At 41.6% G+C, this 21,196-nt stretch overlaps 2 protein-coding genes across 10 annotated transcripts in view; both read left to right on the plus strand.

Moving 5' to 3' along the window:
• HRH1 (histamine receptor H1) overlaps nucleotides 1-9,995 on the plus strand; it is a 96,228-nt gene extending 86,233 nt beyond the window's left edge. For 4 of the 9 annotated variants that reach the window (XM_082211963.1, XM_082211961.1, XM_082211959.1 and 1 more), the window contains one exon: nucleotides 7,739-9,995. In XM_082211963.1, coding sequence (XP_082068089.1) covers nucleotides 7,795-9,252 — 1,458 coding nt within the window. In that variant the 5' untranslated portion in view covers nucleotides 7,739-7,794 and the 3' untranslated portion in view covers nucleotides 9,253-9,995. Of the gene's footprint in view, nucleotides 1-4,367; nucleotides 4,431-4,454; nucleotides 5,817-7,738 lie in introns of those variants that run through there. The other 5 variants (XM_082211960.1, XM_082211962.1, XM_082211958.1 and 2 more) reach the window with 4 other exon arrangements.
• A 5,532-nt stretch (nucleotides 9,996-15,527) lies between these two features.
• The window catches only part of ATG7 (autophagy related 7), a 123,767-nt gene continuing 118,098 nt past the window's right edge, over nucleotides 15,528-21,196 (plus strand). The window contains exons 1-4 of the mRNA XM_082211913.1: nucleotides 15,528-16,022; nucleotides 17,742-17,796; nucleotides 19,293-19,410; nucleotides 20,530-20,607. Of these exons, the coding sequence (XP_082068039.1) occupies nucleotides 15,845-16,022; nucleotides 17,742-17,796; nucleotides 19,293-19,410; nucleotides 20,530-20,607 (429 nt within the window). The 5' untranslated portion in view covers nucleotides 15,528-15,844. The remainder of the gene's footprint in view (nucleotides 16,023-17,741; nucleotides 17,797-19,292; nucleotides 19,411-20,529; nucleotides 20,608-21,196) is intronic.

The following is a 21,196-nucleotide window of genomic DNA, read 5'->3' on the forward strand; positions in this document are numbered from 1 at the left end:
TATGTTTGCGTTTTTATGTTGTAAACCACCCAGTGATCTTTTGAAGGGCAGTATAGAAATTTAATTAATAATAGTAATAATATAGGGGCCCTTTTCAGAAGGTGATATGCATTACTTCATTTATTCCACATCATGGGAAGTAGTCTGCTGTATTTGAAAGCCTTCCTGATTATTCTGCTGAGTCTTGCTCCGAGTTTAGCACCTGTAAACAGCATATAAATCAAATCAAGCTCCCCTGCTCAGACTTCAGTTTTGTTAAGACTTTGCTTATGTTTTTCAGAACTGGTTTTGTTTTCTTTTGAAGTTTTACACTAAAAGTGAAACCTCATGCAACAATTGAAATGTTGCTGTATCCAAAATATGATATTGCCCTACAGTGTGTCATGACTATTCTTTTCTGTCCCTCCTGATCAATTTTCCTTGTTATGTTCAGCTCCATCAAAGCTTGATAATCTGACTGAACTATTAAATGTACTGGCAGTGAAGATCTAATGCAATCTCTTCAAACATCAACTACTTAAGTACACTTCTAAATTGTACTTTTTGTGCCCTTTAAGAAAAGGGCATTGCATGTGAAAGATTCAAGCACATGTAGTCAGAGACCTCTAAAAATAATATCAACAGTGAACCAGCAATTCCTTTTCTTGTCCATATAAGTACAGCAACACCACAGAAGAAATCCTTATCTCTTTCTTAAACTCAGCAATACTTATGTATTTTGCATATGTTGTGTTCATTTCTGGGGGTTTTAGGCAAAGCTAACATTGTGATTAGAGGAGTCCACTTATCTTCACAATATTATGCTTCATCATGGTTGGTAAACATAACCAATCTTCATTTGTGGTTTTCACACATTTCAGAAATATTTTCAAAGCCTTGTAAATTAAAGGATACAAATTACTTGGAGAATACATTAATCTATAATTAAACACAATGAAGTAATATTAACAATATTATATTAAAAGCATGCACACAGCAAAATGACACTGCTTACCAATTAACAGAAAGTTCTCTGTTTCCTTTTCTCAAATAGCGCTAACAAATTCTGTCTAGCATCTTCCTTTGGACCCAGTGGACCACAAATAGAACTCTGCTTGTGTAGCAGGGCTTGCTTTGCATTTCCTTCCCATCCCACCCTTTTGCATCCACTTACCGTAAAACACCACTTCTGAGGAGGCTGCAGCAGCACCACAGGGAAGTGGCCAGGGCTCACATAGGCTGTGTTCCATAAGCAGAAAGTGCCTTTCAGTTGGCAGAAGACATGTTTGAATTAAAGTCATTGACTTCCAAACTATCTTTAAAAGCACCTGCTCTCCTAAACTGGACTCCAACTGCAATTGCTAGAGTAACAATTCATTATCAGATTTCGAAGAACCAAATTGCTTTTTTAAAATAAGCAGTTATATCTCTTTGTCTTATCCAAAACTGCTTCTTACTGATCATGTAGGTAGAAGATACATGGTTTTCGATATGTTGCTTTTTATTTTACTAGACCCCCTTCTAGGTGACCAAGGCTTCTGTCAGAGTACTACTCTGAGGACAAGGAGAGTGCAGTCAATAAGATAGTACTGATTCAGACTGCCAGCCCATTTTTATAATATCTGAGAACTTTCCTCCACAGAGCCCAATGAAAACCTTAATAAATTTAATGCTGTATATTTGTGTTGACAGACTGACTTCAGGGAACAAAATGTACTTATTGGCTTGTATGTCTTACTTTTTCTTCAGCATTGTCACACTGATTGATGCAGGACTGCACAAGCTGGTTGCTCTTCTGGATCATTCTTTAATATGTGACTCAATCACTGCCATTGCTTAATCTGTCAAAGCCTGCTGGTGTAATATGCGTCCTTTCATTACCCCCCTCCTATACCTGTAGTCATACAAATGAAAACATCACAGTGAATCAATATTCTCATTTGATTGTCAGCCACAGCAGTTGTTTGTAGGTGTTAATTCACAACCCAACTTTTGCACCTGCTGTTTTTTCCCCTGTGGATATTCTAGGAATGATTCATTCGATCTCTACCAGTCGTATAATATATATTGTTGTGATTTTACTGTGTGCACGCTATGAATGAACTTGTTTTATAGGGCCACAGGCACAGCTCTATCTTAAGGATGGGGTGGGGAGTAGTTTATAGTTAGAAAATGGTTCAACAGACTGATTTGAAGGTTGGCAGGGAAGGTATGTTTCAGGAAAGGTAAAGTAAAGGGACCCCTGACCATTAGGTCCAGTCGCAGATGACTTTGGGGTTGTGGCGCTCATCTCGCTTGACTGGCCAAGGGAGCCGGTGTACAACTTCTGGGTCATGTGGCCAGCATGACTAAGCCGCTCCTTAAGTCAGCACACTAAGAGAGCAGCACACAGAAACGTCGTTTACCTTCCCACCAGGGTGGTATCTATTTATCTACTTGCACTGTGTGCTTTTGAACTGCTAGGTTGGCAGGAGCTGGGATTGAACAACGGGAGCTCACCCTGTCGCGGAGATTCGAACCACCGACCTTCTGATCAGCAAGCCCTATGCTCTGTGGTTTAACCCACAACGCCACCCGTGTCCTAAGTTTCAGGATAGTTTGTGGCAAATTTGGGGTAGAAAACATAAGAAATGGCACACATTCAGGGTGAACCTTATGTGAGAGAAGGTTAAGTGGAGGGGAGTTGCATGAAAAACTGTAAATCAATTTTCCATCATCTGGCCAGTTTGGGCCAGTAATTATAATATCAGTACTTCTGATTTCAACGGGGAAACAGTCATGGGTATAGCCAAGGGGGGCAGAGGGCAGCTGTTTTTCTCTCCCCCCCCCCCCCGATAGATCAAGTAAAACAATAAAAATACTTAACTAACTGACCAATCACATAGGTTTTACACCCCCTAACAAAAGTCCTTCCCCCCCCAAACAAAAATCCTGGCTACGCCCATGAAAACAGTTAGATCCGGTTCCCAAGTTCAGTCTTTCCCTTCACCTTACATTGTCAAGACAGAGAGTTCACAGGAGTATGTACATTACGGTTGGAGAATGGATGGCAGCTAATGGATTGAGGTTGACAAGACAGAAGTACTGTTCTTAGGGGACAGGGGGCAGGCTGGTGTGAAGGACTCCCTGATCCTGAATGGGGTAACCGTGCCCCTGAAGGACCAGGTGCGCAGCCTGGGAGTCATTTTGGACTCACAGCTGTCCATGGAGGCGCAGGTTAATTCTTTGTCCAGGGCAGATGTCCACCAGCTCCATCTGGTATGCAGGCTGAGACCCTACCTGCCCAAAGACTGTCTTGCTAGAGTGGTGCATGCTCTAGTTATCTCCCACTTGGACTACTGCAATGCACTCTACGTGGGGCTACCTTTGAAGGGGACTTGGAAACTGCAATTAATCCAGAATTCATCCCCTTTGAAAATCTCTCAGATAGTTCCTTAAGTAATATGATAAATCACCTTACCTATATGATGAAACGAGAGGTATGAATCTTAACGCTAATTTACTGTGATACTACTGCAACTAGGATGTGGGAATAATTTATAAGGATAATTGTTCTTTGAATATGCTCATATTTTTCTTGTTTGATAGTGCTTCCCCCTTTTTTCTGACATCAGAAAGTACAGTGAGGTTATATATTCAGTTTTCATGTTGGACTTTCTGTATTCAGAGTTTTTGTCTGCAGTAAAATGGCTAATTTGCCTGTATCTTTTAAACATTCTGTAGGTTACTAAGACCTAGCTATATTAATGCCTGGGGTATGGATCATTTCCCTTCTTTTTAATGGAACAGAGCACCAAAGCCTATACAGTATTTTAGGGGGGCCTTCATGTACTTACAATTTTTGCTCTGTTATATTGTGTCTTTATCTTTCCTTTTCCCACTGCAGTAGTTTGGACATTATTTTTTAAATCATAGCAATTTTTCTATTCATACCTACATTCTGATTGAGATACCACTTGCCACATGCTGTTTTGAATCTAAATCTGTTGTCATGAGATTCCATTTCCCTATTCTTTCAAACATGTAGCTACATGAATAAAGGAATAAAGCAGAAATTCTTATTCTAGATATTAAATTCTCTCAAGCTTATGGTCATAGAGTTGTATCCAGATTTACAACTCAGTCCTAACCAAGTCTGTTCAGAATTAAATTCAGTGGGGCTTGCTCCCAGGTTAGTGTGGTTAGGATTGTCTGAACAAAACCTTTATTACTTGTTCACTCTCTGCTCCAAATAAAAACATTTCTATTCATTTGTTTTGCTGCTACCCACCACCTCCTCATTCTGTCACCATATACCTGTAGCACTTCAGCTAACATTCTATTAGCTACCTATTTTTGCCATGTAAACTGTGCTGAAAGTTTGGTGTGTCCCCCCCCCTAAACTTTAGGTTTCATCTGCAGTGGCTGGAAAACTGAATGGAAATCAGATAGCCATGCTGGGTTGAAACCAGGTAAGCAGATGAAGGGAAATGAAAGGGCTGGGAAGGAGAGGGTTTAAACAAATTGGTTTACCTATATTCAGTACGTCACAGACATAAAAGTCTTCTTTCAGTTCCAGCTCAGTGATCCCAGGGATTCCATATCAACCTGTGATATGGAAGCTGTATTAGTGAACTAGAATATTCTATAAGAAGGCTTGGGTCTCACCATGTAGTTCTCACCATTTTCACCATGATGCTGCCATCCCTCTTTTTGTGTTTTAAATCTGCATTGTTCATTGTAAGATTTTGCATTGTAAAAATCCTATGGGGAACTGTTCATACTAAGAGCTTTCTATGCATAGCAGCCTACACATCGCCGACCACACTGCATTGTGCCTTAATACAGATTATTTGAACATACGCAGGATAGAGAAGTTCCCCTGCTGCCGTGATGATTGATTTTTTTTTTTTACTATCCTAAAGCTATATATTAGAGTGCATAATAAAGCAAGATAAGCAAAAACATCACATTTGCTCAGAAAATTCTTAGTTTGCAGCCTTTTAAAAACACAACAGTATTTCAGGTCAGTAGAAAAACGGGCTGTTACCTATTACATAGTTTCAGCGAGTTGGAAGGTTGGCATTGCTGCCTTTCAGCTGGATAGTGCTGGGGTGGGGCAGGGTTTCAGTAAGGTCAGAGCTGTGTGATGTACCTACAGAGCTAATCCAGTACTCCCACCAGCAGGTTTGCATAGCTCTGACCTCACCACTGTCATGCACTAGTAGGTGCTGCAGCGATGCTAGTGTTGGGGATGCGGGGGCACCCTTGTTCCTCCTACCCCTGTTCCCAATGTAGATGGTTATTTCCCCCTCCCCTTGTTTCTTATATAGATCTTCACTCACCTTTCCCCCCTGGTGTGGGGAACCACTTTTTGTGGTTTGCCTCAGGTGCCAAGATGACTTGGGCCATTCCTGGTATCTAAACATGATACGGTAGTCTTGCTGAAGCTAAACAGTGAACAGGCGTGAGACTGAGAACCTCAAGGATGCTGCCTTGAGTCCCTGCATTGTCTTTTACGTGATTGAGCTCTCTGAAACTAGCATTCCAATTTTGAAACCAGTATTTCATTTTTGATAGCAACACAGCACATTCAAATGCATAATCTGAGCATAATATGTGTTTCCCCCCCACACATGCAATTGTTATATGATCCTCTATATACTATCCATCCATGTGCTCTTCACATTTTTTTCTACAGTGTTTTTGAAACTGTTGCTATTAACCCCGATACAGTGACGAGGATTCAGGGAATGAATGACAAGCCCCTCTCCATCTCTGACGGATGCCAAATAAGTGGTTGCCAATAAGCCCAAACTACTACAAGGCATGCACCTGGTAGTATGGTATCCATTCAAGTACTGATTAATCTGCATAATCAAATAACTATTGTTACCATTTTAAATGCATTGAGGCTGATGAAAGCAGGATAGATTCTGTCACTGGTGTTCATCAATTTAAGGAGTTTTACTTCTGCTGACATTCATTTTGGCTGCTCTTATTCCAGTTAAGTTTATGAACAAATGTGCTTAAAGAAGAAAGGATCTCCAAACAAGTCCATCAACTACAAGAGTTTGCCTACTTGTTTAATGGAAATCTTTTTTTTTTCTAAAGAGGACAATAGCCTTTTCTTTCACCTGAATTCTGAATCATGGTTCTGAATCATGGTTCTGAATCATGGTTAATGAAGTTGCAGAAAAACATGGTTATGCTGATAATTATTCAGAAGTCATACATTAATTTATTTTTGTTTTATAAGAAACTTAAAATACCTGGTCCCAACATCAACAAAATGTTTTGCAATGCATAAAAAGTAAACATAGAACTTTGCACCCTTTTTTGCAGGTTAACATCTTTCTCAAGAGTGAGTGGCACGTGAAGGTCTGGTTAAAACAGTTTCCTCAGTTGTCCCTTGGTTCATAGGAGGAATTGTTGATGAATGAATATGTAATTCTCTGGCAAAGACAAACTGCCAGCAAAAAATCAGAGGCCAATCAAAATGCACTTTCAGATTTTTTTCAGTTTTTCGGAACTTTTCTTTGCTGTTTTACACTACTATTGAATGGAAACCTGACCAAGATTAAAAGCTGAAATATGCTGACTGCTAACTGTTTGAAAATTAGTCCCCCATTCTTGGCTTTCTAATAAAACAAGGACAGAAGAGGAAATCGAGAGACACCCTCCATATCATTCAATGATCATTTCCACTAACAGCAAACCAGAATGACTCTGTTGGGAGAGTTACTAAGTTAGAGAATGTGATTAAATATATGAGTGGATGATGAAGGGGTGCATCACTGATATTCCCTTAGGAGAATCACACTGCAGGATATCAGAAAGCTGCCCTTGGGAAGAAGAGTGGGGTATACATTTACCATATTGGTATTTACCACAAAGCAAAAATCTCTCAGCCTCTAAGAGTTCAGCAAGAAATAAGAGTTTTGGTTCAGCTTCCTGCTAGTAGTTGCTGAGCATTTAATGTATTTTTGACAGCCATTCTTTCCAGTGACTGTACAGTAATGAGAACCTTGCAGAAGTAGCAAGGTTGGACTGTTATTAATTTATTTGCTGACAAGTTAAATATATATATCTGAAAGTGTGTTTATACTACTTCTAATATAACTAATAGGAAGCAATGGATCAGGCACATTCCCTAAACAGTCCAAAGCACATATACAGTGTGCAGTAACTGGATTACAATTTATGGTTTTGTAGAGCAGGGGTAGCCATTGCAGTGCCTTCCAGATGTTTTAGACTAAAGCACCTATTCTTCCCAGACAGCATAGCTGATGGTCAGGGATGATGGGAGCTGTAGTTCAGCAATGTTTGCAGGGGACTACATTGCCTGACCTTCTAGAGCAGACTGGTGGGCAACAAGGGGTGTGAGGAGAGGGAAGAAAAGTCCTATTGCACATGTAGAAGTCTTGCACTAATGGGACTTCATTGGATGCAACCCCATCTGCCCTGTAGTTCATATAACGGCCATGATTGAATTTAGTGCCATTACTCCTTTTAACTTTTTCTGAGAGAAGATAATTGGCACATAAAGATATATACATGTAAATATGTATAATATGAATTGCAATTGTTTAAAAAGCCTTTAATGATACAGCACAAGAGATGTGGACTGGAAATCCAGGTGCTTTTGCAAATTTTTGCATTATAGTTTCTTTGTAATCTTTTTTACCTCAGTCAACTCATTCCTTGCTTCTTACCTATATCTGTCAATATTGTTGGAAAATTTAGCCTGTTGTTGGAACTTTTTTTTTTTCATTTACAGATTCACGAAGGAAACAACTGACCAACTGATTCTTTTCTTCTAACTTTAGTGAAGAGATGTGTGTGATTGACAGAACCACAAACAAGAATTCTACAGAGGCTCAACCTGTTCTAGGACTGGTCTTGGGTAGCATCTCCCTGATCACAGTTGTCATGAATATTTTGGTCCTGTACGCAGTGAGAACAGAAAAGAAACTGCAAACTGTTGGCAATCTTTATATTGTCAGTCTTTCATGTGCTGATGTTATAGTTGGTGCAGCTGTCATGCCACTAAACATTGTGTACTTGCTGAAGGATAAATGGATTTGGAATAGAAATGCTTGCCTGTTTTGGCTGTCAATGGATTATGTTGCTAGCACAGCCTCCATATTCAGTCTCTTCATACTTTGCATAGATCGTTACCGTTCTGTCCAGCAGCCACTAAAATATCTCAGGTACCGGACCAAAACTAGAGCCTCTGTTATGATATCAGTAGCTTGGCTGCTCTCTTGTATGTGGGTCATCCCAATCCTTGGCTGGCGTAATTTTTACAAGGACAGCAACACAACTGTGAACAATGGGGCTGATAATGGAAATATATGTGAAACAGATTTTTGCAATATCGTGTGGTTTAAAGTTTTGACAGCCATGATAAACTTTTACGTGCCGTCACTGCTGATGCTTTGGTTCTATGCAAAAATATACAAGGCTGTCCAGCGGCATTATCGGCACCGGGAGCACATAAATGGGTCTTTTATATCATCCTCAGAAAGATCAGGTATGTACAGTGGAAGGCTGCAAGAAGTGCAAAAGATTTGTTTTGGAAGCGCAAGTAAAGATATTGGACACATCTCAAACGAGAACAGCTGTGACCAGAACAAAAGAATGGCAGCCAAATATCCAGCAAGCAGTTTTGTTGATGTCCCAAAGGGTTTTCGTTGCAGTAACCATGAAGTAGCGAAGCTTAGCTGTTTTCCTCTAGCCCTTGCACAGAGTGACATGAAAACAGGCACTGCAGGCATGAGGTATGACTGTGTCAATAAAAGCACTCAGAATACAGAGAGCCTTTGCCTCCAAGACTTTGAGTTAAACAAGACTTTGGATGAGAAGATTTACGCAGAGCAGCCTCCCTGCAAAAATTACTCTGATTTCACTCTAGAGGATCATCCTTATATCGAAGGGTGTTTCCCTCAGTATAGCAACAAAAAAGACAGCACAAGTCTCCGTCAGTTGAAAAAGACATGGGAGAAGCTACGCAGCCATTCCATGAGTGTTAATCAAGGGTTGCGTATGAACAGAGACAGAAAGGCAGCCAAACAATTGGGATTCATAATGGCGGCATTTATGCTGTGCTGGAGTCCATATTTTGTTTTCTTCATGGTCATGGCCTATTGTGAAAGCTGCTACAATCGGCCGGTTCATATGTTTACTATTTGGCTTGGCTATATAAATTCTACTTTAAATCCATTTATATATCCACTCTGTAATGAGAACTTCAAAAAGGCTTTCAAGAAGATATTTCATATGAAACCCTAATTTCTTTATTGGAATATTCCGGAGTGGGCTGAGGCAGGGGATCATCAGTATCATGGTGGAAGGAAAAATTGACTTTCTGGTACTATAAAGAATAATTGCAAACGCAGCGAATTCTTTTAGAACATCCTTGGGAACTGAAGAAATTGAAAAGAGTGAAAAATGAAAAGGAGAGATTTGGACAATTTAAGTAAAATATTGTGCTTTTATTAATTAAACACTCCCAAGTTTCGGCGTCAGGATTGCTTTTGTTTTGAAAATATTTTCACTGTATTTTTATTTTCCAGTTCTATTCTTTGTAACAAAACTGAGACAAAATTAAGTATGTTAGCACTTAACCTATTTTCTAAAGCTGAAACAGATGTTTCTTCACTTCAGTGGTCAGTTTGCTATTGTCACTTGTCTCTTGATATTATTATATGTTCCCTGATTCCCAGAGCAATGAGAATGATTTGATGGATATAGCAATCAGTTTTACCACACACAATATTGGTTGTAACATGTTTCAAATACTTAGTGGTTGGTATACTTGCCTCTGTTGAACTGCAGATTGTAAACTCCTTGGGGCTGAGACTTGTCCTTTTACACTTGATAAAGCACCGTGCACAGTGCTGGTGTGTGTGAGAAAGAGAGAGAGGGAGATACATACGCACACTCTCACACTCACATACAGGTCAATGTCAAGGCAATGCTTCAGTATTCACAATGTAGTTCTCGCAGTAAATTAGTGTCATTTGCCCAGAAACCATCTACCGTATTTTTCGCCCCATAGGACGCTCCGCCCCATAGGACGCACCTAGTTTTTTGGGGGGGAAATAAAGGGGGGGAATTCCCTTTATTTCCCCCCAAAAGCAGGTCGGGGAAACAGAACCAAGTCGAGGAACAGCGGGATGGCGTGTGTGAGAAAGAGAGAGAGGGAGATACATACGCACACTCTCACACTCACATACAGGTCAATGTCAAGGCAATGCTTCAGTATTCACAATGTAGTTCTCGCAGTAAATTAGTGTCATTTGCCCAGAAACCATCTACTGTATTTTTCGCCCCATAGGATGCTCCGCCCCATAGGACGCACCTAGTTTTTTTGGGGGGAAATAAAGGGGGGGAATTCCCTTTATTTCCCCCCAAAAGCAGGTCGGGGAAACAGAACCAAGTCGAGGAACAGCGGGATGGCGGCGCTGCGCCTCCCTGCTGTCCCCTGAGCTTGTGGGGCTGGCCGATGTCTGCCCTGCATGAGGGGCGCTCTGCATCAGGGCGCCCCTCGCGCCGGGCAGCAGGCTGCTATCCGCAGCGTGGGGAGCCTTGCCGGGAACTCCTGCAAGGCTCCCCACGCTGCGGATGTCTGCCTGGCGTGGGGGGCGCTCTGCTTCAGGGCGCCCTGCCCACCGGGCGGCAGGCTGCTATCCGCAGCCTAGACATCCCTGCCGGACCTCCCGCAGGGCTGCCTAGGCTGCGGATGTGTTCCTGAAGCCTGGAGAGCGAGAGGAGTTGGTGCGCACCGACCCCTCTCGCTCTCCAAGCTTCAGCAAAAGCCTGCATTCGCCCCCTAGGACGCACCCAGATTTCCCCTTCATTTTTGGAGGGGGGAAAGTGTGTCCTGTAGGGCGAAAAATACGGTAATAGTTGGTTTCTACAATTGATACATTGCTGCCTTCTCTCTTCAGCTCTCTGTAAACATCACTTTTTATAAATATCAGAGCAGCATTCCATAAAACACCAGCTGCAAAGGAAAATCATTGGAGTCTTATTAAAGAAATTAGACAGCAATGCACCTGAATGCCAGTTTCTGGAAACCACAGGAGGAAAGAGTGCTCCTGTGCTTGGTTTCTGCTTACAGGTTTCCCACAGGCAAAGGTTTGGCCACGAGAACAGGACAGTGGCAGACTTGGGTATTATGGCACCCTGTGTTAGGCCAGCATCCCCCCAGCCTCACACTGCCAGAAAATTTCCAATTAGGCTTTGGGAAGGAGTACTGGGTAGATTTACAGACTCTTGCATGATGGAAATATATGGAAGCATTCCATGAAATTTGCTGCAGTGGTACTACTAAAAGAATTTTAAAAATGTCTAGTTCCACCTCAAGCAGTTGTTTGAGATGTAAAGGCAAATATACTGACTTTTTAATATATTAGAAATTGTGTAAAGGTATTTCAAGTATTGCAACTTCTGGAATGTTATTGAAGAAATAATGAGAGATGTGCCTATTTACATTATATTATTAAATGATTTGAGAAACTGTGTGAAAAGGAAACATAGGACTTAAGTGGACAGTTAGTTAGCAGGTGCAAATCATCCTTGTGAAGAACTGGAAAAGTAATAGGAAACAATAAACTGCTGAATGGTTTAGGAAAGTATGAATGAATTGATCATGTGCAAACAGCTCTTACCAAGGTCCTTCTGGGTAATAATAGAACCGTGACTAACTTTTTGGAAGGGTAGGGAAAAGTTAGTAAGACTGGACTGAAAATCAGAGAAAACACAAGTGAAACCATGTAAAGAACTATGTTTGTTTTATAGACCACAGGAAGAAATGGTTTGTCTTCTGTATATTTTAATATATTAATGTGAGATTGTAAATGGTTTTAATGTTGAACTCCTAAAAAAAATTAAAAAGTAGCTAGCAAATGTTCTTGAACAATATTTTACTGTGCAATCCAGCAAGAGCAACTCCCCCTCAACTTGCGTCTAATGTGGTGAAACACTTAATTCCTGATATGCAAACCTTTTGTCTCAAAGGGTGATTCCTCAATGTTATGAATTGTTCTTTTTCAATAAGACTCTTACTTTGCCTATGGTGACATCTGGCTAAATATTTTTGATGAAGCCTATTCTTATTCTTCATATTCTGAATGCTTTCCGCAATCCTGTAATATGGCAAGATTCCAGAAATCAAAAATCTTTTCACCCGTGCTGCTTCGCTCATACAAAATGTTGTATATTGCCTCCTAACTCTCATTTCTGAGGTTAAAATGATATATGTAATTAGGAAAACACATCAAACAACATTTCAGAGACTGCTACCATCATATTCATAAACTAATTGGCAAGACCCACTACTGCAAGCCTAGGAGCAAATTCATTCTACGTTTCCATTAAATGCCCTAAAACACTGTTTGCTGTCTCTTTTCCTGGGAAATGCAAGTTCCTAAATTGTACAAGTTCACACAGGTAAAGTATTTTGAAAAATAAGTTTAAATGGACAGATGATTTATTTGAATCCAGGTACAGTACGTAGTATGCTGTGCCATTGGCAGCTGTGTGCCCCAGGACTGCAGGGAAACAGGAAGAGCATGTTCCCCCTTCAACTCTGCTATGCATTTTTAAAATATCTGGCCTTAGGAAGAATTCTGTGTAAAATGAAATCTCACTTATGCCATACATATTGTAAACACTGGTTGGTTCTAATGAAGGTATTGGGCTATTGTCCCTGTGATTTCCCTGACCCTAGTCCCCAGCTAGACCATAACTTCTGTTATATTTCCAAAATAAGCAATCTAAACATGGCATCTAGTGAACTTTTTTGAGATAAATGACTAGAGGGAATTTTTTCCGCTCCCCAAAGCCTGGGGATTTAATGTTTTTGTAAGATAAGGATGTAGCAAGTACATCTGTCTTCTGAGTGCTTTCCATTTTCAAAGCTGGATAGCATGCTGACTGCTGTTTTTAAAATGTCGCTTTTCAGTGTGAAGTAATCTGATAAAGTGTCAAGGAAAAGTTAAGCCGTAAATGCAAAGGGGCTCAATCTGTATTTGAATTACTGTATTTGAACTGTGACTCCGAAAGCTCCACCAACATACAGAAGATCCTGACCATTGTTTGCTAAAACTGTAGAACCAAAACATTGAATAAAGCTGAATTAAACAGGCTACCTAGTATTTATGTACATCTAAATCCCACCTTTCCTTGCAGTACCTCAGGTATGAGATCCTACTAGCATCTCTGTGGGCTTAGCTAGTCTCACAATACTTGCCCCAACCCACCACCACCCTGCACAATTTATTCCTTCTGGTATGACATACAGTCCCTTGAGGGACAGGTAGGAAAATGCTATATTGTAGAGCTTTGTTTTTGTTAAACCAAGAGCTAAAACAGATAGTCTTATTTGGCATTTAGGTGGGCACAGATATATACTACGGGTTTCATGACATGGCACTAGCTAGGCCATATTGTGCGAAGCAACACTAACCAGGGGTGGGCAGAAGGTGGATCAGGGTCTGCTACCAAATCCTGATCATCAAGAGTTTGTGACTCTCAGTGGTTTAACAATATAAACAAAATAAAGATTCCCCCCACCTCCTAATTAGGCTGCTGAAATTTAGAAAGTGTGGGAAAACAGGAATAGAAAGGATTTATGTCTGAGAGTGCTTGTTTTGGTACTGAACACACCTTCCTGGGCTCAGCATGTGCTTGGAGGCAAACTTGTCCTGCAATTGTGTGCCTTCCTGAGCCACTATTTTACACCTGGCTTCAGCTGGTGGACCTGGGGTTGTAGATCTTACAGGGAAGTCTGTCTACTTCTGCACTAGAGTATGTTCCAAGCAAATGCCTCTACAGCTACATTCACTTCAAACGTAACATTTTCCTTTGTCAGCAGCCACAGTCTCATTAATTCCAAAGGTCTTAAAAGCCAATTGTTTCAAAAAGAAAATAGGAAGAAAGCAAACAGATGAATGTTTTCACCGAGACACTAAGCTACTGCCATATGGTAGAGATCAAATGTCTGGATTCTTAGAGAAAGGCTGGAGTGTATTTTTAAAATGTGGACACTCAAGCAACACATGTATGTGACGCACTCAGAGTCGGAATGACATTCAGGAGTGAAACCACCTGCACCATCTGTTTCAAAGAGAAGAAGAGATCTGTGGTCCATTATGCCATGGGAGCCAAGAGAGTAGCACTGCTTGCATTTGCAACTGTTTATTGAAAGGGCTACATGAATGCTACTAACGCGTGGGTAGTACAAAAGTAGGGGCGGTAACATTCAGCTTCTAAACAATCCAACATTTAAACGGTACAGAACTTAGAAGAGGTACTGATGAGAAGCTGTGTCACTTATTGTTTCAGGTGTCACAGCAGGCACAACCTGGCAGGCACCTGTGACCCATGAGTGACATAGTTATGGAATGCGAAGTAGCACAGGGGTCCATCACCATCCCAGCAAACAGAGCTCCATGAAACAAGGTGAAGCGCAGCTTTTGTTAAGTAACTAGCAGCTGCAAGGAAGGGCGGGGGCGGGGGCAATTAACAACTTTCTCTCCCTGTCAACATCCTGACAAAAGTCTCATTAGAAGTTCCTTTCACTTCAAGGGAAACCTCCCCTAATCCCATTGAGAGATTTCCTTCCAGTGCAGCTTCTCAGAAAAGATTTTTTTGGGGGAGGGTGGGACATCTATCACAGTCCTATGGTCAAATTCATCGTACTGGGATCCCACGGGTGATTTACTTGTACAGTATTGTCAAATACAAGTGCGTCGTGCCTTCTCCTTTTTGTGGTCTAGAGGATGCCTATTCCCAGTTCCCACGGCGTCGTTTCTGCCCGAGCTGGTGTGTGTGCTTATACAAACCTTGAGTGGAAGAAAGCGGGTGGTTTGCTGAGCTTTCGGGGTTGCGTTACTACGAATTTGTCTTTGGGTCACTTAGAAACCCGCAAGGTGGTGGTTGTGGTAAATGGAGGCACAGACTACAATCACATGAAAAAATAAGGAAAAAACACTTTCGGAGGAACCGCCCGACAGGTTCCTCCAGAAATTCCCAGCGCGCTACTGGCTGCGGCGCCAGCAAAAACCTTCCCGCAGGTGGAAGGTAACAGGTGCGAAGGTAACTGCAAGCTGCAGCCACTGCTTGACAAACCTTCCGAAGGGGAGGCTAACGTGAAGCCGAGCTCGACTATACACAGCAGAGGCGCCTCGGCTTGAAAATGCCGCGCAGCGCCCTCCCCCGCCTCCTTACTGGTTCCCACGTTGGGCCTGCGGGACAACACAACCCCGACAAACGTCAGCGGGTCTTGCCCCAGACTGTCGTCTCCAATGCGCTCGGCTGTCCCAAGGGGGTCCTGCCAGCCACTCACCCCCCACCCACACCCTAAAACTATATCGACCCTTCCAGTCCCTCGCGGAATTTCCGCAGCAATCGACTCATATAACTAGAAACTTGGAATTGTACTCGTATACGCTCTTCCCTCTCTATATCAGCCGCCCTCAAGCGGCGGCTTCTACACGGAACCGGAAGTGGGGGATGGAGCGTGACTAGCCTTCAGTTGCCCTATCTCTATGTTGTTCTGCGCTGGCGGCCGCCCCGCGTTCATAGAGATAAAGAAAGCTCCCTCACGGCCTTTCCGCTTCAAAGGTTCTAAACTTCCGTGGCCCTGCGCGCATGTCACGAGGCGGGACGAAGATGGCGGCGCTCTGCGGCGGCGGCTTCCGGTGTCCGGCGATCCGTTGAATGGGCGAAGCGGGGAAGTTAGTTCCGGAGGAAGGCTGCTCCCGCGGGTGAGAAGTTAACCCTGTTTCTTGGCTTGCGCAGCTCTCGAACCCTGTGCTGTTCACCCTTGCGCCGTGAGTGCCAGAGACGTCGCTGAAGCAGCAGCAGCAGCAGAATGACGAGCGAGGGTAACGAAACGCGGAACCCCGCGGAAGGTGGACCCCCCAAACTGCAGTTTGTCCCCTTCAGCAGCGCCTTGGACGCTGGCTTTTGGCATGAGCTGACCCAGAAGAAGCTCAATGAGTACAAGCTCGACGAGACCCCCAAGGCGATCAGAGGCTATTACTATAATGGCAAGTACACCGTGGCGTGGGTGGGAGGGATTGTTGACCCCAGTAATAGTGGCTCATGCTGCTGGATCACGCCCTGCGCAGTTTAAAGGCAGATTCTCAATATGCTGAGGACGTGTGTGATGGCGAAGTGTAACCTGCTCCTCCTGCGCATGTTTACTCTCGAATTCCGCGGCATAGGATATTGTACCCAACCCCACACATTTCATTCGGAGTAAGACCCACTGAACTGAGCGGCAGTTAACTTTTGAGCCAAACGTGCATAGGATCTCGGGGTTTTCAGTTGATGCGGATGCTTTGTGCCCCCCCCCCCCCGCAGAGGCTTCAACTTCAATGTCCATGTCACTGAAAAAAATGTACTTATTTATATTTGTATACCGTTTAATCATCAAGACTTCTAAGCAGTGTATATAAAGCAGTATAAAATATACATCAAAATACTGATAAGATCAAATGTTGAAAACAAGCTCCCCTATGTTTTCCCCAAAATACAGTGGTACCTCGGTTTAAGAACAGCCCTGCTTACGAACTATTTGGTTTATGAACTCCGCAGAACCGGAAGTAGTGTCCTGGTTTGCGAACTTTACCTCGGTCTAAGAATGGAAGCTGAACGGTAGAAGGGCACTGGCGGCAGGAGGCCTCATTAGGGAAAGCACACCTCGGTTTAAGAATGGTTTCAGTTTAAGAACAGAATTCGGGAACAGATTAAGTTCATAAACTGAGGTACCACTGTATAAGTAAAACTGGCGGTTTGAAAATATATAAAATAAAATGGTATGTTGAAATTCATGCAATAATCAACAAAGCTTTTAGAAGGCACCAGAAGCAATAAACGTGTTTGACTAATACCAATGGGCAGGGAGTTCCAGACGGTAGCGATTGCCACACTGAAAGATCTGTTCCTTGGAAGCATGGAGCAAACATGACGTGGCCCTTGTAAAACTGTCTGTTCTGCAGATTGAAGCAGTCTGTTGGGCATATAGGGAGAGTAAAGTGATCCCTCAAATAAACTGACCCTAAACACTTGAGAACTTATTCTAGCAAAGAAGTGCCATGTCCCTGCACTGCAACAACACAGTCCCAAGTCAAGTCTGTGAAAGTCTTTTTGCACTCAAACTTAAGCCCCTTATGTTTTATCTAAGCTTAGGAGCCTACTTGCTCTGGATGACAGGAGTCTGTGGGTACCGATAGACAAATTTATTTCTGTTTCTCCTATCTGGAACAGAGAAATAGGAAGTACTTCATAGTTATTTTCTGTTAACTCCTTTCCTCTTTCTTGAACAGCTGGTGTTTCACTCTTCCTCCATTAATGTGTGAAGAAGCTCACTGACTGCATACCACTGCCTCTTCAAATTGGACAGGAAAAAATTACAACCCCAAATTATTTATCTAGGCTATCTACTTTACCTTATAGTGGTGGGTGGGTGGGTGGAGGAGGGGGGAAGGAAGCAGAAATACGTCCTTTTCAATCACATTGTCCTTCATACAATACTTCTTCTGTGAAATGGGGAACCAGTTATGAAACCACCATATGAAGAAAGAATATCTTGTGAGGAAAGCACATATATACTCAGTCATTAAGCAATCTTATGAGGGAGTATATTAAGATTGTTCCTTGTCTAGCACACAATGTTGCTTCCCTTATGGGAAAAATGTACCATCAAACATATACCCATAGATACAGCCATTCTAAAAAACTTTTTTTTTTGCTTGTTCTTCTAGGAGATCCTGCTGGTATGCCAGCTCGTTTAACACTGGAATTTAGTGCTTTTGATATGTAAGTAACTTAAATGGTTCCTATGTTATCTTTATTTCTCTACTTTATTTCTCCGCTTGCAAGCAGCCACTATGGCTTGACATATGCTTTCATATGTAGCAATATCTGTGCTGTTCTTTTTAGATTTTTTCCATTCTGGATCCTCACAATGCTGACATTGCATTAGAGCAATTCCATTTCTCCCACACCATCCTACTTTGCCTCCTAGTACCCAAAAAAATCAAGACTTTTTTTTTTAAGAACTACAATGGCCCTGCAAAAACGCTTATGTGAGAATGTTTTCTTGCACACCATTCCTCATTTACTGGTTTTAATGACGCTTAGGTGTTATACTTTTCACTTTTACTACACCCCATCCTATCATTTGGTAGCATGGTGGGAAAATGTTTCTCAGCATTGGAATTCTGAATGAAATTTTAATATATAAACAGAAAACAAAGGACTGTCAGTACCTTTTCACATGCACATGAAGGTAGAATGAATTTGTGGAGAGGAGAGGAAGTGTGACATGACAAGTGTTCCATAAAACTGAGGTCCCTGAATTAAATGCATGGTTCCTGCTAGATACAAGCTGTGCGTCCAAGTGATGGGGGATTCAGTGATCAGGCAGGGATATAAAGGAACAGGTGTCCTTGAGGTATCCTGGACCCAGATTGTTAAGAGCCCTGTAAACTCAAGAAAAATCCTTGAACATTGTCAGAGGAGCAGGGGGAGTCACTTCAAATAGTCAGTAGGAAAACAAAAATGTTTGATGAGCAATACTATGTAATGAGTGTGGCATTCTAGAGATAAAATGATCTATGGTTTTTGTGACTTCCAGTAGATTAGTATGAATTTTGAATCCATGCCTTTTAACATGTCAGATGTGGTTTTTAAAGCCCCATCCCAGCTGTAAAAAGAGAACATGCATCTCTACTTTTGAAAGAGGATCCATGGTCCTATGCCTCTTTTCGACAAACCAGGTGGAGATTCTGCAAAACTGAAGAACAGTGGCCATAGGCATAACTGTTTGCATTCTGTTTCTGGTTGGAAATGTGCCTCACTCAGTTTCTGGTTCTTCTCCCATAGCTATATTTTTATGAGACATCTAATCCAACTTCTGTTCCTTTTCCCTCTGCGGCTGAGATCCATGCAAATAAATGTTAGATGAGTTTGAAATTGTTCTGGTTTGGATATGCAATGTATATTGATCGGGGTGGGGGAACCTGTGATCCTCCAGATATTGTGGAACACACAGTTGCCATCAGCTTCAGCCAGTATGGGCAGTGATCAGGGATGATGGGAGTTGTAGTTCAGCAGCATCTGAGTGGTCCATGGGTTTTCCACCACCCAAGCCTACGTTGCAGCCTTGCAAAACTGAATAAAATATCCAGTTTTTCATAGTTTATTTCCAGATCTTAGGGGGGAAATGTGCAGAGTACCAATAGCTCTGGTTTGTGTTAACACCATAACAAATACTGGAATATAGTTGGAAGAGTTTTTGTCTTTTTCCTTAGGAATGCCCCAACACCAGCACATTGCTGTCCTGCTATTGGAACATTGTATAACACCAATACTTTGGAAGCATTCAAATCCTGTGATAAGAAGCTTCTTCTTGAGCAAGCCGCAAATAAGGCAAGATAAAAGTGTTACTATTGGAAGCCGCTTTTGAAAACAGCACTGAAACTGTGGCAGTGGCGAAAAGGACTTAAGATGTTGTGATCCTGGAAGCTATTTACAATGTGATCCTGTACATGCTTATTTTGAAGAGAGCTCCGCTGAGTTCCAGAATACTTACTCTAAAGTTGAGTGTGTGCAGGATTTCATTATTTGTTTCTCAGGCTCACTTCAGGAATGAGATTAAGCAACTTCATTGCCATATATTGCCAGAAAATTGTATGTCGTGTGTTATTGGCTTTGGTGACCTGTTTTGATGCTATCCAAGGAGTAGGAAAATAAAGGCTAAGATGACAAATATCAACACAGATTGCTTTTTTGAGTTTATTGCCCTCTGTCTTCCTATATGGCAAATATTATACCATTGGGAAGCAAATACATTAACCAATATATCCACTATTTCAAGGAACTTTTATTTAAGCATTTAGTGCCTTCCCACTAAGTTCATTGGGCTCAATCAAGGATTGTGGCCTAATTGATGCAAATGTTATGCCTGTACTGTACTCATAAGCTGGTTTAATTCTGAAGGGTTTTTTTCTGAAATAACTTGATCATTTGTAGCTTTGTGAGAATGCTGAGAATTCTAATGGTAATATTATAATGAAACCTTGACTGTTAATGCTGTTTAAATTTGCCCATGTATTTGGCCTTGTAAAGAATGTAGATTACTGTTACACGGTTTTCGAAATACCTTTTATATTTCTAGCATATGCTGTTGGGAGAGATCAGGGGCCTCTCTAGGCCTTTGCATTTGAAATAAATTTCAGATACAGCATGAAAGTGAAAGCTCTCCATGGGAGAAATTCAGATGCACAAAGAAGAAAAGAGAGCAGTCCACAGAATTACATGTGTTCTCCCCATCCGAAATGAATTCTTCTTTCCCTGTTCAGCATTATGTATGATTATCGTTCACCTGCATGCTCTGACTAAGCTAACATTAGTCCATTTATTTAAGTAAGTCTATTCTGACTTGGTGGCATAAAACATATAAGAACAGTATATATTAATATTGTTGCAATGATGAGACAAATTCTAATACTTTCCTTTACTGATGATTTTCTTCTTTTCTACTGTTAGATATGGGATGCAATAACATCAGGGACTGCTGTTGAGAATCCTGTCTTATTGAACAGATTTATCCTATTAACATTTGCTGTGAGTAAATTGTGGTTTTTTTATTTTAAAAAAATTCTAGATGATTCACAGCTAAAAACAAAGCATTTGCCTAATAGTCAACAAAGACTAGTTGATGGGTCATGAATCTAATGCGCCCAGGCTGAAATGTCAGGTTTACACTGCAATCTTCTGTGATTCCTGGAAAGGAATCTTCTGTCTGGAAATATCCCTTGCTATCCCTGACATATAGAAAAATGAGAGCAAGTGGTACTTTCTAATTTATTAAGGACCTAGTTTTGTACTGTATACGAAAATGTTGTGCGTCACTGTAAAAGCGATGCCACAGTGAATGTGATGGCTCCTAATTTTGATTTTACAGAATTTGGTTCCTAGAATCCTATTCCTAATTGGCATTTTGTAGCCTATGCTGGCTTAAAAGTTTTTTATGCTTCCCCTCTGCTATTCTCTCTGTGCATGTCAGTGAAATGTAGTTTATGGCAGTACCCAGTTGTCTGACATTGCATGGGTACATTGGGCACGCTGCATTATGCATTCGCTAAATGGCTAATTTGAATAGTAATCATTGGATCAAACAACTATTTCCAAGCTATTACGTTTTGCAGTTATT

This window comes from Podarcis vaucheri (genome assembly GCF_965113315.1).
Source record: "Podarcis vaucheri genome assembly, chromosome: 2".
Classification (NCBI taxonomy): Eukaryota; Metazoa; Chordata; class Lepidosauria; order Squamata; family Lacertidae; genus Podarcis; species Podarcis vaucheri.